This window comes from Folsomia candida, unplaced genomic scaffold (assembly GCF_002217175.1).
Source record: "Folsomia candida strain VU population unplaced genomic scaffold, ASM221717v1 Fcan01_Sc001, whole genome shotgun sequence".
NCBI classification, from domain to species: domain Eukaryota; kingdom Metazoa; phylum Arthropoda; class Collembola; order Entomobryomorpha; family Isotomidae; genus Folsomia; species Folsomia candida.
In genome coordinates, this window is record NW_019091193.1 from 6265188 (window position 1) to 6280372 (window position 15185).

The following is a 15185-nucleotide window of genomic DNA, read 5'->3' on the forward strand; positions in this document are numbered from 1 at the left end:
AATTATTGGAGAACGGATTGGTAGTGAAAGCAAAATGATCGATCGATCGCTTCTCCCCCAGCTCATTCTGAACAGATCTCATCACAGTATCACACAGTGCACTGTGTGATTCGCACGCACATGTAACATGGTAAGATTTCTTATAAATTGTACAAAATACAACATAATTATCGTTGAATTAACTAATTACGTTTTATCTACTTCACAGATCTCAGTCAGTTCTTTAGGAGGACTTGACCATACATAAAGTACAAAGTATGACATAAATATGACGTTGAAAACGCATATTTTTAAGAAACTGACCAAGTTTGAAGTTACGAATTACTAATTAGGTAAATCCTTTAATAATAATAAGTTATTATTAATAATTAGGTTGTTATGGTTGACTTGGTAAATTTTAATTTATTTGCTTCTTTAATTGCCACAGATAATTGTTACGCTTATTACACTCATCTCCACTCATTATCCTTCCGTGTCAAGAAAGAAACAGATATGTCGCAAAATAAGGTTCCAAAAGGATACGAATTTTTAACTAGTCTGGTAAGTAAGAATTTAATAATAATAATACTACTATGAGTTATCATTCTAATTTGCTAAATTGTTTATATTTAAGATGCGGAATGGAACATTTTACGACTACGACGGACTCGTCGCTTATGTCACTGGCGCCATCAAAAATCTACTACGTACCTCAAACCTGACCTCAGATTTTGACCAGTTGCATCGACTGGCTTGCATCATCGTTGTAAGGAGGTATGGAGAACAATTGTACAATGGCATCAATAAAGTCATCACGGACCATTTGCAAGCCTCGGTAGGTTTTTTATTATTATTTACTTATCGCTAATTCACTTGTACATGTATAATCTTAAACTTTTATATTATTACATTTTTCCTGATGTATTTGCGATTTGCAGGTGCGACAGACAATTAGGAGAAGGATAGACAAAGACGACTTTTTGGAGACAATCCTCCTTGCATGGACTGCTCATAAGGTAGCAGTCAATACGATCGTGGAAATGTGCATGAACATGGATAACATTTACGTGAAACCGAATAAACTCGTGGGATTGCGTACTATGGGTTTTGCTCTTTTCAAGAGAGAGGTATGTGTGTGACATTATTACATCACTTATTGTTAGCTTACCATCTTTTTAATATCCTTTTGTTTAATTAGATCATCCTCTGTCGGAAAAAAATTAGACCCCACATTTCAAAGTGTCTGAGTGAGTCTATTTTTCCACCGGAAGACGGAAAACGCACTTGTGGTCCGTCCCTCCACGTTGTCAAGGGATTGCTAAACTTGATCGATGAACTGGAAGAGGTGGACCCGAGTTCCGACGAGAAAGTTTACGAAAATGTATTTGAGAAACATTTACTTCTCCGGTGTGCTGAGCTGTATCAGGTATGAATTGATTAAATTAGTTTTCAAATGGACCGAATACTCATTCCTCAGTAACATTTAGGTGGCTGTAAAGTCCTTTACCGATGACAAGGCGTCCTCAATGAGCTATGCGGAGTGGGCTGAAACGAGGATTTCTCAAGATTTAAACCACGTCACGCAATACCTGCGACGTGAAGGACGTGAAGGGACGCTAGCTAAACTGGAAAACGTGATGGTAGAAAAACTAGTAGAGAGACGAATCATGGACATTTTTGAACCTGCAAATTTAGAAAAGTTTCATTTTCTGAAAAACAATCGAGTCGAAGAATTGGGTAAAAAATTAAGCCTACATACGTGAAATTTTATATATAAATTATATATATATATATATATATATATATATATAGGCTGGATGCTGGCCTTGGTTGGTCGCTATTCCGGTGGAGAAAGTTACATGAAGGATTGGATCTCAGCATATTTGAGTAAAGGTGACGACCCAAGCAAGTATGCGCATGGAGCATACATTTACGGTCCCTCTGGGGTGCAGGTAATGTTGAAAATTAATTGTGGTTTGTAATAACTTCAAAATTTAACAAAACCTTGACCTTGTATAGAATCTCCTCTCAATGAAGGACAGGCTGGACAAGTTCGCCCTAGATTTATTCTCGAGGGGTCAACTGATGGGTGACAACGTGATTCCAGACGACGTTCAAGTTGTCATCATCCAGAACAAATTGTACCCAGAGCTCCTTCCAAAGTATATGCGGGACAGGGTAGAACGTAGCGAGGGGTTGGAGGTAGTTTTAATTAAATTAGGTTTAATCACCAAGTCAAAAAGTCATAACAACAATATGTTTTATTCAAGCTTTCTCAAGAGGAATGGGCGTCGTTCCTGTTCAGAACGAAAAATCTCTTTGAATTAGTCCAAAAAGTTTTGGATGATCAGTTTCTCGAACATTTGAAAAAAGGTGCTACGCATCATCAGGCGAGCAAGTATCGTAAACATGAGGTTAGTTTTCTAGAAGCTAATATGTCCAAGTTGACGATCTTGAGGTCAAATTTATGTAAGTAATTACATGTTTTATCTTCGATATAGATTGCTGTGAAAATACAGAGGATGTTTAAAGATGTGGTGGATCGTGACAGACTTATGGACGATTTCCGGCATTATTGTGCTGAGCAGGCAAATTTTCCCAAGATGGATCTGACTTTTTGCGTCCTAACGGCAGAAGTTTGGCCGATTCCTTGTCCAGTAGACACGAGTGTTTTTCCAACGTATCTCATGGATGAATTCCAAAAGTTTGAAAGGTTTCCATATTCATAAGTTATACTGAAATAAAATGGTGCAATACTTAATTAAATTATCCATTGGGATTTCCAGATTTTATATCGGGAAACATGGAGGAAGGAAGTTAACTTTAATCCCATTCCTCGGTACGGCAGAACTCGAAATCAAATTATTTCCAGGAGGATTGGAACAAGGTGTCTCTAGCTCTATGATCTCAACGCGAAAGACAATCCAAGTCGGGACGATGGCAATGTGCGTCCTGCTCCTATTTAATGAAAATGACGAGCTAACATGGCAAGAAATTCGGGACCTGATCAAAATTTCAGAAACCACATTGTTTAACTTATTTTCCGGAGAGAACAATATTTTAGTCAAGAGTCCCAGCATGGAAAAGATTTCTATTACGGATACCTTCAGGATTAATGAGTGGTACGGATCCAAACATGACAGGTATTTAAACAATATTTATACTACTTCAGTTTACGGAAATGAAATTTAAAATTAAAACTTGAAAACTTTTCTGTTATACATTTAGGCTGAAAACGGACTAATTCCGATCGTAGATTAGCTCAACGTGATATAAACTGAGGAGAAATGCATGAGATTAATTTTGGTGCCAACTTAGTCCGATATGTATTTTTTAAATGACAACTATATTTATTTTATTGTTAGTTAATTTTTTTACACCTTTTTATTTTTTATTGTTATCATTATGGAACTTACAAATTGACGAAATTGATGACTTACATACGCTTAAATAGTATTATATCTTGTCCATGGTTTTTGTTAAGATGTGTCTGCCCCTATATAACAAGGCTTGACCTGTAAGTCACTCTCATAAGTCATTATAATAGTTATCGACTACATAGGTACATACATAAATCTCACAAATGTAGAATCTGTGAACGAAAGATTATAATCTGTATATATGATATTTATTCTTGGCTCTATTAATAAATAAAGCTACTTTCACGTTAATTGTTTCAATTTGTATTTTCCTATTTTTAATTTTAATGCATCATTAAGTTTATACATATACATGGATGCATATGTAATGTATGTGCATATGTGCATACATGCATACCTACATGCACATCTATTCTCCTTTCTTTCTGATATGACGTGTCTCTTACAGATACCTAGGTACATATGTAATCGGACTGGCGAATTCTAACTCTACCAAGCTGACCTATTGAATTTATTGAATTAAGGCACAGCATAGTATTATCACTATTAAAATGCTCTTGAACTTTTGTAAAAAAGAATTTTGTGAACGCCATGTCTTGGCAGTGAGCGAAGCTTATCTCTGACGCTGCTAATTTGGGAAGTTCCAAACTTTCCCCCACATTCCGTTCCAATTTGTCTCCATATTCTCCAGTAGCTTTCAAGATTTTTGGCAGTATAGGGTACTTAACTTTGCAATGGGGCAAAACTAACTTTATTGGCTTGAATAAAGAGTATTTGCCTCTTGGTGACGAAATTGAGGTTTTCACGCTGACACAGGTAGTCCCTACATACATTTGCGTAATTGGCGTGTCCACAAAAATCGGCAATTTTGTGATGTGTACGAAAGGAATGACCGACATTCAGTTTGCATTTATATCTTTGTTGATTACAATACATCATTAGTACAAAGATGATTACGTATTGATGTCATTAGTCTAAAATCTCATTAAAATTACATTTTCCCTCAAATGTGACGACGTTAAGTTAAATATTCAGCTATATATGAAATATTTTGCCATCAGATTTGGGACAACGGGTTTAATTTTTAAACAACAATTTTTTTGAGTTTCCTCACCAAATTTGATAGCATGCGTTTCATTATTTCATTACTTATTCTGGCTGGATTATTTTCATTTGGAATTGGATCATTCTTACCAATACCTGATGCGAAACAGACCCGAAATGTGGCAGGTATTAAATGACATGTACTTAATTCCTTATTGAAACTCTAATTTAACTCAGTATGTAATAAACTTAAAAATTAATTAATTTACTTACACTATGCAATTAAAAATGTGAATTTTCTATAGATGAAGATCGTTATGCTGAAATATCAGGACATCGTGTCTCGCGTGGATGGTTTAGACCTCGACCTTGGGAATATTGAAAATATGGCGATTAATTTTTCAAACCAATTCAATATGTTTATTGGACGCATTTGAATTATGCAAATATCTGTAATCTATGCTTTCACCCAAGTTTAATAAATCCAGGATTTTCCAGGATCCAGGATTTTGTACAACCAGGATTTTCATATAGCGTTCGTTCCTAATGACAGAAGTAAAATATGGTTACGAGTTACACCATTAAATCACCAGCAAAACTTTTGATAATTGATTATCTTTTTTTACACTCAAGTTCTAACAAGATTAAACTTAATTGGTTTCATGTGTAATTATAGGTTGGTCAATTAATACGATGCCGGGTCCTGCACATATGTATATTGTGTCATAGTTCGAAAATAATTACAAACACTACAAGCGACGTCAATATGATAGTAGATAAATGTGTACAACATGACATTTCAATTATGGGCGTGGACACCAATTCTAATAAAAAGCATTGGCAATTCGTTGAATTAAAGCAGTTGTGATTTTTGCAGAATTGTAGAATAATAAACCGGTGAATTTTTTCTCTGAAAAATAACTAAATTCATCCATACTAAGAATGAAATCCTTGATTTTATGGGTTTTGGTCATCGGACTTGTCTGCGCTGCAGCCTCGCCAGCTGAGAACGGTAACTACACAAACTTGTACAATTAGCAATTTAACAAAATGTATTACAAATTCAAATTTCATAAAAAATTTTATGCAGAAAAAAATTGCTGCCCCTGCGGATGCGAACCAGGTGCTGAATGCAGCATTCGTTGCTGCATGAAGGAAGGACACTTGTTTGGCGTGGGTCAACCAAAGTGTTGTCTTTGTAATCCGTGCGATCCAAACTCGGAGTGTCACATTCGATGTTGCTGATTATCCATGGAAAATATATGGTTCACACCTTTCAAAAATCTACCTTCCTTGATAAATATAATAATTATACATACAAAAGTATAACTTTTATTTAATCAATGTCCTGTAAATAAAATCGTATGCACATACATACCATTTGAAGATGTAATTTTATATGCATATCAGAATAGTTGACAAGTCTAGGTGCATAAAATTGGTCGGTAATAGTAACTTGGCACTAGAAAATAAAAATTGAACGTTATTACGTACCAACTTTCATGCACGAAATTAATGAAGTACCTAAATACATATGTACACATATATTTAGGTTGGCACAACCACATACATACATATATATGCATGTACATACCTAAGACTTATTATTGTCGTGACGCTATTTATTAGTAAATTTATTCGTTATCGCTGTGAATACAGTTAACAAAAGTGTTTAGTAAATGTAATTATGTATAAATTCCGATAAGGGTATGGACCACAATATAATTCCCCCTGCATTACTAAATAAGTATGAACATACAAAGATATAATTAGCAAACAATTATATTTATGAGCTTGATTTACTTGGTACTAAAATACATATGTACAATTTTAGTTACAAAATACAATTATTCATACATCAAAATAACATTACAACTTTGTCCCTCTGAAGCCGTACGAATATGTTCTTTGTTTGGATTTTCTCCTCAACAGGACAGCATCTCTTTCAAACTGATGAACCTTCCACCTTTCTTTGGGATCTTCACCATCAAATCTGTACGATCCTGCGGGTGTGTATGGAAATTGGTCAATCGATCTGTGGTGACTGATACCCCCACCGCCACCTCGACTAACTGATCCTGTTCCAGACCATGATCCTCCCCTGCCTCCAGCAGAACGCATCACGACCACCGCCCCGTGTATCACCATCTCGGTTTTGGAGAGGAGCAACCCCAACCCAAGGAAGATAAGATACAACCGCATGCTTGTGACTGAAATAAGTTTCATAAGTTATTATAAAATTTGGAGAAATATGTACAAAATTTCATAGGATGAAATTTGGAAACTTTCGATATTGATCGATACCCACACTTACCTTGCTCCTAAAACAGACCAAAACAATGAGTGGTATAGACAATGACGACAATAGAACTGGTATTTTAAAATTTGTCTTAGAATGATATATTTTTATTATGAAAACGACAGAAATAAGTTGTCCCAATAAGCGATACAATCCAAGTTGTTCTCTTTGCCTGTGTCAACAGCGAAATATTAGCTGAATTTGACGCAGTTGCAGACCAAGTGACGAAAGGACGAATCAATTAATAATAATAAACTTCGAGGAGACTTGCGTATACAACTTTACGAGTACGTGCAAGCTACGAAGCATCCATAAATTATTTATTTTGCATACATTTGTGATGTTTTGGATTAAAATGTATATTATTTTAAGAAAATTAAGATGCACAATCTGTCATTGGTCCACAGGTGAAATGGAGATGCATTTTTAGCTGCGGCCATGATTGAACGTTGACACTGTGAGCTCATCCAAAACTGAGGATTACTAATTTCTAGCTTATTGGCAATAACATCCTCACTGTTTTTTTATGTAGGACACGCTACTTAATGCTCACCCCACGCCACGCGACAAACTCCAGACACGGATTAACTGTGACAATTATGACTCAGACAACATCACAATTTGTTGTACATACATAGTGCGGATGGACCAATTGGTATTATTAGTGACCTTTTTATTAGCAAACAAATTAACTGGTAGGGACACGAGTGAATTTCCATGACATCCAAGGCATGTTGTTTGCCTCGTAATGTGAGTCACAAGATAATATGTGAGGTGACCATGTCATGGTCAATGACTTTGGCTGGTAAGATTAGATAAAGTTTTTATTTAGCAGGTTTAAGTAGTAATTTGTTCGATTAGTTTTAGTGGAGGTTGACATGACAATAATTGCGAAAATTGACCATATATCAATCGTTAATCAATTGTTTGTGGAACTAGTATTAGTATTAGGTCCGTCCATGTACGATAGGATATGACACGTTGATGCACTAATTCTAAGAGAAGGAGGTCCAATCCTAAGAATGCGAAGTCAATTGTAGATATAATTGAGTACAAGTTGGAGTGCATGATAAATTGATTTTTTATTTGATTGACATGTGCTTATCATTGCAATTGCATAATATATGCGTATGAAACGCTATGACCTGCTTATGTACAAATAATATGTACAAATAATATGTACATATGTATGTATTTATAAACATTATCAGAAGAATATATTCTGCTAATGACGCACAATTAAATATTTACATATGTATGTATACGGTAAAATTGATCGATAAATCTCCAACTTGAGCTTTGTGATAAGATACGAGTTTCTGGGAAACTGAATAGTTTGAAATCATACCAAAGTACTTAAATCATGTCAAACAGCCAAAAAAAGTTGTTCACCTGTTGAAGCAAAGTACATATTAAACCGGACAACGTTCAAGTTCATGTATAATCAGAACTCTGGTAAGGCCTATTAAATATTTCAAAATTAATATTTTTTTTTTATTAAAACCGAGCTTACTCACTAGAACTATAAAATTGCAGCCTACTTGCGTAATTCCTCCGAAATGGAGTGGTGGAGGGAAACAGTTTCGGAAACTTACAAACCTAAATACGAGAACGTAATAATGGACGACGTACAAAAACCTCCACGACCACCTCCACCAATTTTTAGAGCACAGAAGCCAATGCAAGCATTACCATTAGTACCGTCTAAACCGGCTGTGAGACATAATTCCGAGCTACCAAGAAAACCACCGGTACCGAAAAAACCAGAGTCGCTATCAAACAGAATATCGGGAAGCAAAATTCCACCCGAAGTACCAAACAAACCTCGCACCCCTCAAAATATACCTCCAAAACCTTTATGCAATTCTGCTCCTTCAACAAATCCACCAGTTGAACCTGCTGTGCGTCCAACATTGAAAGAAAATTGCAGAAAGGAGCAACATAACTCGCATCAAAGTAATCATAACATACATTTCGGATTCGGGGGCATTAGAACGGTTCTCGCCAAACTAGCATACACTCCAGAAAAAGCGCCACCACAAAAGAAGCCGGTCTCCGACGACGATTCCGACACTGACCTAAACAACAATAATTATCCGAAATTGTCTCCCTCCGGCGAAAAATGTCTAATTTGTCGTGATTTTAGCTCAATCGACGCCCATGCAGCCACTTTCCCTCGCTCCCAGGTTCGCCTGCTTCGCGACCTAGCTGAATACCTAACTCTACCCTTTTTCAAAAGAATTGACAAAGCTCGTGCAATTTTTATCTGGCTTCATCACAACATTAGTTATGACACAGAAAGTTTTTTCTCAGGCAACATAAAACGAAAATCACCTGAAGAAACTATAGTCACCGGCCTCGCCGTATGTCAAGGGTACGCCGAACTATTTCAGACTCTTGGAGAACTATCTGGCCTCCAGGTCAAGGTGATCAGTGGGGACGCAAAAGGATACGGGTATAAAGAGTTACCAGAGGGAAGTCCAATTCCCAAACATGAATCGAACCATGCGTGGAATGCGGTCAAATTGGATAGTGGGCGATGGCATTTAGTCGATCCATGTTGGGGTGCTGGTCATTTAGATAAATCCAACCAGTACGTTAAATGTTTAAACACGAAATATTTCACGGCAACGGCGGAAATTTTTAGAAGAAATCACTTTCCCACGAATAAGAAATACCAGTTTTGTCCACAGGTCATGTCGTGGGAAGAGTATAGCACAATGCGCAATGCTCTGCAAGTTCTTCCTGTAACTATGGCGAAAACTGGTCTGTCCGGTGACACGATTCGGCCCCCATTAGAGCACATTAATGCCAATTGCGCCACCCAGTTCCTCGTTACTGCTGCCTGCGAACATTCTCCAATTCGTTCCAGAAATCAATATGTTCTTATCCTAAGTGTGGATGGGGTTTTTACACCGTTTAAGGAACAAACCAAAGGTTTGGTGTGGACCTGCGAGCATTCGGGATTAAGAAAAGGAAGCAACGTAATATTGTGCTATGTGGATACTCTTAACCATATGGATGCGAAGGGTGTTGGGGTGCAGGCTTATTTAAATTCTACTAAACCAATGTCGTGGAAACCCTATACTTTTGGAGCGATTTGTAACTGGACTGTTGTTTGAGATTAATGGTGGATTGATGACATCAAAATACAGATATATATACCGTTACACATTTAAAATACATTTCTATTTTCAATTTCACATATTTAGCATGTGGTAATAGATATTAACTCCAAAACATTGGCGAAAAAACTGTCAGCATTACTTTTATGAAAAACAATTTGTACATGAGAATAAGTGGTCGAGTAATACTAATTCTTGGAGCAATTAAGATATGAATTTATTATTTTTAAATGATATTAATAGAAGTCCGATAGTTGTATGGGACATAAATATATGCATGCATAATAGTTAACGGAGAGATTAAAAATAAGCGTGCGTGCGTACTCATCACAAATGGAGAGCGTCACTTCTGTTCACACAATTAAGACGGATTTATTCACAATACAAATTTGTAATTATTCAAGTGTATTTCAGTGAAAATTTGTTATCAAACACCAGATTTTTATTGTAATGATAATTAGGACCCAATGCAATTTTATGTAACTAATAAAAAATCCTGGTCGAAAAACGTATATAACGAAGTTGGTTACTCATTTTAAATTGACTCAACATTTCTACCTTCACTCACGTTTTTCGAAGCCATCAGCATACAAAATGAGGCACTGTCTTTTATTTGCGGCCGTTTTGATGGTCACTGTTACCCTGTCGGCTGGACGCCCTGTAAGCTTAATTGCATAAATCATTGAATGATAGTAATATGCATAGGGAATTAACTAAATGTGAAATGTAATCCATAGCACAGAGAAGGATCTCGGCCGTTTGGATGGGGTTGGGGTCATCATCAATGGCAACGACAGTCCACAACCTTCGCACCAACTTCCTCTGCTCCTGACGCACCCACATCATCTGCACCTGACGCACCTACATCATCTGCTCCTGACGCACCTACATCATCTGCTCCTGACGCACCTACATCATCTGCACCTGACGCACCCACTTCGTCAGCACCCGATGCACCCACTTCCGCTGTTCCTGATGCACCTACATCGTCGGCGCCGGAGGAATCAAGCTCGGTTGATGAATCAGTTCCAGCCCAAGAACCTGAAGTTGTAGAGTTGGAAGGAGGCGACGATATTCCCTCAGCGTTACTTGATCGCGTACGACGTGCTAATAATGGGAAAGGCAAAGGAAAGGGAAACAATAAGCAGAATCAAGATGGTGACGACGGGGGGAATGACGACGGGAACGACGATGGAGGGGACGACGATGGTAACGACGATGGCGGGGACGACGACGGGAACGACGATGGAGGAAATGACGACGGGAACGACGATGGAGGGGACGACGACGGGAACGACGATGGAGGAAATGACGACGGGAACGACGATGGAGGGGACGACGACGGGAACGACGATGGCGGGGACGACGATGGCAACGACGATGGCGGAGATGATGATGGCGACAATGGTGGCGACGAACAGAGAAAGAGGCGTGACGCCGATAGCGACGAAGACGACGACGATGATACGAGCGAGGATAAATAAAGCAATCCAATTATATGAACCTAAACACCTCTCTGTTTTTCAAATTATCTAAATAAATATTATGCAGATTAGTTGAAGATTACTTACTTATTTCTGTTTTCATAGTGTCGTGGTATTTTTAGAACCTTCCGGGCATGATTTTTAGAGAACTATGTATTTATTAACAACATATATATGTACCATTAACTGATACTTCCGTTATAACCATTTTACATGGTAGTCGTCAGTTCCTTTAGCGTTTCCTACCCGATGTAAACAGTTGCTCGTCACTTAACATAGCAGAACATAGTCTCATGCATTCCGATTTTTTTTACTTTCGTGCATAAATACATATGTGATGCATATGTATGTTTACTCCAATAACAGTAATGATCGAAAACCTACAAACAAAGGTTGATAATCGTGAAGTGGGGAGATGTGTACTATCAACTCACGGATCTCGATGCCCTTTGAATGTGTTATAGTGTCCCATGAATGAACAAGAATCCCCAAGTAGTTTGATCACATGGCCAAATTTGTGCCCGTCACACCCACTCAGAGGTGCCCAACAAAGGGAAAAAGTAGTGCTTTCACTCATTCAAGTCCACACCAAAAATTCAATTTTATCGGGTTTTGAAATTCCGTGTACCATTATACAGATACTCCCAGAGAGTAGTTTTCTTATATCCAATATCAAACTAATCCTGAGTTAATCAACCAAGATATCATAGTGTCAACACAAAGTAATCATAAATTAAATTGACAATCTTAACAGTATATTAATAGCATAATCATTCACGTGGCTTTAGTATAGATCTGAAATGTTTTTAAAGTCATAAAAATAATTATTATGTGAAGTGGAGGTTTCTTAACTGCATATATTTATGATACATATTGGTAGATAATCTCCAGTATTGTGTAGGACAAGAACATTTACTTGAATTGTGTCTTTAAGAGACACGGTTGTAGCGAAAGGAGTTGCACAAAATTAAGAGGTTAATCCTGGCTCGCTATGTATTAAATATTACGACTTTGTTAAAATGAGGGTGTAAAAGTACATAAGTATGTCCAACGAAACCTTAATTAATCTTCATTGCTCAAAGATATGTACATACTCGTATATGACCTTAATTTATGGCATGGGTAGTGGCGTCAAGTGTAATTTTTACACATGTTTTTGACAAATTCAGGTATGACGATCGTTCCCTAGTCTCCTTCCTGTGATTCAGGGGTCGAGTCAAATAACTCCGAATTGTGCTTGTACCGGATTTCGATGATTCATTTTGATGATGCATTTGTCTGCTTCTAACTAGTCATGCACAGTTGGTACTATTTAATTTCATTATCATAGAAAAAACACGACACTACTAATTTTAGCTCCCTACATATTGCTATGTTAATTTGTGCTACATCCTTTTAATCAACATAATAATGAATCCCAACCCGACTATATAATCATGTCAAGCTCGTACTTGGCATTGGCACTAGGAATCTGGATAATTTGCTGCCTGACCTTACCCATCATTTTTTTTCACTAAACATGTGGCGTTGTTTTTTGACAATTATTGTTCTTGTGGTGGGAGCGTCCTCATATCCAGTTAGTCGAACTTTGTTCATAAATAGTTCTATAAATTCATTGCATAAATTTACTTTTGTTACAGCATCATGGGGAATCCCATGGAGTTTTGCGACCTAATGGAAACCGAGGCCATCAAAACGGGAACCTGAAGGAGAGATCAACATCATCCTCACCATTAGAGCCTTCAAGTCCTCAGGAGCTAACCACGATTCAAGAAAATTTAGATAACGATGATGATGCGGAGAACGACATCGTGGGTGTGGACGATCACCACGTTTATGGAGAAGAAAATGAAAGTCGACAAAAACGTGACGATAATAGTGACGAAAACGACGATGATGATCCTAACAGTGAAGAAAGTCATGTAGACGACGATAGTGATAGTGATGAAGACTTGTCTACATTGATTATTATTAATGACTAGCGTATAAGCCCGTCTCCCGCCGGGCGAGCGAGAACTATCAGATGCAAAAGAATGTCGGAAGCCGAAGTGAAAACAAATAAAGTCACCCATGATAACCACCCCCAGATAACCCCCACGATAACTACCCCCAGATAACCACCCCCAGATAACCACCCATGACAACCCCCCACGATAACTACCCATGATAACCACCCCCAGATAACCCCCACGATAACTACTCCCAGATAACCCCCCACGATAACTATCCATGATAACCAACCCCAAGATAACCAACCATGATAACCACTTCCAGATAACACAGCATGATAACCACCCATGATAACCACCCCCAGATAATTCATTGATAAAGTGTGCACTGGTGAGCACTGCAATTTGTGTCTTGTCAATACTTCCAAAAACTGTGAAGTGAACACAGGTGATCACTTCACACTTTTGTGTCTCGTCACCAATTGCACAAATCTGTGAAGTGAGCACATATGTGCTCACTTCACAGATTTGTAGTGGTGATCTGGAGGTGGTTGTCAGACAGTGGTTATCTGGGGGTGGTTGTCAGACAGTGGTTATCTGGAGGTGGTTGTCAGACAGTGGTTATCTGGGGGTGGTTGTCAGACAGTGGTTATCTGGGGGTGGTTGTCAGAGAGTGGTTGTCAGACAGTGGTTGTCAGACAGTGGTTATCTGGAGGTGGTTGTCAAACAGTGGTTATCTGGGGGTGGTTGTCAGACAGTGGTTATCTGGAGGTGGTTGTCAGACAGTGATTGTCTGGGGAATTTATATTTTTAAATAAAGAATATAAAGTTGAATTTTCGCGCCATTCGAAACTTGACTTTCTCCACTTTCACTTCCGTTTACGACAAATTCCTTGGACAGACATTTCCAGCTTATAATATAGAGATTATCCGCAAGAAGTGCAAAATGGTTCTTCAAGCGGGAATGTGGCATGATTTTGTTAGCACTGCAAAATTTGTAATCTATAAATAATAAAGCCGTTAATTTCGTAAAATTTGTATGTAGTCCAACCGCTAAATTTATTTTTATGTAGTCATCTTGCTCTCCGTGCTATATATTTGTTCGGAAGAAATGCTTAAAAATTGGGAAATGTTGCCCCAAAAGTTTATGTATTTAAAGCTTGAATAAAGAGTATAAAGAACCATCATTTTCATTTCATGCCAATTTTATTGAGGAATTCAGTTCGCTTCGCATGTTCGCATCGTAATAACATTTAACCTCTTGGCTACCAATTACACACATTTGTGTAACGATTTTTTATCACTTGACTACCATAAACTATTTTTCGACATGTTACTTGCCTACCAATTACACACATTTGTGTAGCAAAATTATTTTTCTTGGCTAGCAAAATATTTTTTGGAAATTTTATGTTGTCCGGCATTTTAAAACTTGATAGATTTCCGTTGACTACCAGAATTTTTGAAATCCCCGATATAATTACGCACATTTGTGTAACTGGTACGCAATGGAAAACGAACTCGTGTGTAATTGGTAGCTAATGGAAATAATTTTGCTACACAAATATGTGTAATTGGTAGGCAAAGTAATATTTCGAAAAATGGATTGGTAGTCAAGTGATAAAAAATCGTTACACAAATGTGTGTAATTGGTACGCAACGGAATATTCCCGAGAAATAACTGGTAACTAGGAGGTTAAAGCAATAAGTTTACGAACAAAATACTAAATACCACCTTGGAGACGCAAATGTATTTTTAAACCAAACTTTTGGGGAACTTTGTTTTTTTCTAATGATGCAAACTCGTCGTCAATACCCTTATTGTATTTTATTTTATTTTAATGTACTAATCCTAAGCGGAAACTGTATGTTTTTAACATTTTTGTAAACATTCTTGCAATTTCTTATGTAGAATCATCATTTAT

General features: G+C 37.4%; 4 protein-coding genes and 2 long non-coding RNA genes across 7 annotated transcripts; 5 read left to right on the forward strand and 1 right to left on the reverse strand.

Annotated features, from left to right (window-relative positions):
- Positions 1 to 89: 89 nt before the first annotated feature.
- Positions 90 to 3650, forward strand: LOC110841979 (cullin-3). Its single transcript, XM_022087683.2, has 13 exons — positions 90 to 130; positions 209 to 332; positions 428 to 540; positions 614 to 814; positions 918 to 1106; positions 1178 to 1405; positions 1467 to 1716; positions 1792 to 1931; positions 1999 to 2181; positions 2250 to 2393; positions 2481 to 2692; positions 2766 to 3122; positions 3208 to 3650. The coding sequence occupies exons 3-13, from the start codon at positions 493 to 495 to the stop codon at positions 3221 to 3223; spliced, it is 1968 nt and encodes a 655-aa protein (XP_021943375.2). The 5' UTR covers positions 90 to 130; positions 209 to 332; positions 428 to 492; the 3' UTR covers positions 3224 to 3650.
- Positions 3651 to 4515: 865 nt separating this feature from the next.
- LOC110863011 lies at positions 4516 to 5776 on the forward strand. Its single transcript, XR_002549240.2, has 3 exons — positions 4516 to 4589; positions 4709 to 5415; positions 5494 to 5776. It is a non-coding gene; the product is annotated as an uncharacterized LOC110863011 (long non-coding RNA).
- Positions 5777 to 6004: 228 nt separating this feature from the next.
- On the reverse strand, positions 6005 to 6910 carry LOC110863012. The gene is made up of 2 exons (XR_002549241.2): positions 6718 to 6910; positions 6005 to 6613 (listed from the first exon to the last, which is right to left on the reverse strand). It is a non-coding gene; the product is annotated as an uncharacterized LOC110863012 (long non-coding RNA).
- Positions 6911 to 7970: 1060 nt separating this feature from the next.
- LOC110861732 lies at positions 7971 to 10337 on the forward strand. Its single transcript, XM_022110890.2, has 2 exons — positions 7971 to 8157; positions 8239 to 10337. The coding sequence occupies exons 1-2, from the start codon at positions 8139 to 8141 to the stop codon at positions 9822 to 9824; spliced, it is 1605 nt and encodes a 534-aa protein (XP_021966582.2). The 5' UTR covers positions 7971 to 8138; the 3' UTR covers positions 9825 to 10337.
- Positions 10338 to 10362: 25 nt separating this feature from the next.
- LOC110863463 (S-antigen protein) lies at positions 10363 to 11388 on the forward strand. The gene is made up of 2 exons (XM_022112779.2): positions 10363 to 10487; positions 10565 to 11388. The coding sequence occupies exons 1-2, from the start codon at positions 10422 to 10424 to the stop codon at positions 11309 to 11311; spliced, it is 813 nt and encodes a 270-aa protein (XP_021968471.1). The 5' UTR covers positions 10363 to 10421; the 3' UTR covers positions 11312 to 11388.
- Positions 11389 to 12770: 1382 nt separating this feature from the next.
- LOC110842002 (acidic repeat-containing protein) lies at positions 12771 to 14447 on the forward strand. 2 transcript variants are annotated; one of them, XM_022087706.2, is made up of 3 exons: positions 12771 to 12887; positions 12952 to 13294; positions 14162 to 14447. In XM_022087706.2, the coding sequence occupies exons 1-2, from the start codon at positions 12831 to 12833 to the stop codon at positions 13291 to 13293; spliced, it is 399 nt and encodes a 132-aa protein (XP_021943398.1). In that variant the 5' UTR covers positions 12771 to 12830; the 3' UTR covers position 13294; positions 14162 to 14447. The 2 variants fall into 2 exon arrangements, with proteins under 2 accessions (XP_021943398.1, XP_035702620.1); XM_035846727.1 differs by lacking the exon at positions 14162 to 14447 and having other exon boundaries at positions 12952 to 13406.
- Positions 14448 to 15185: the final 738 nt, after the last annotated feature.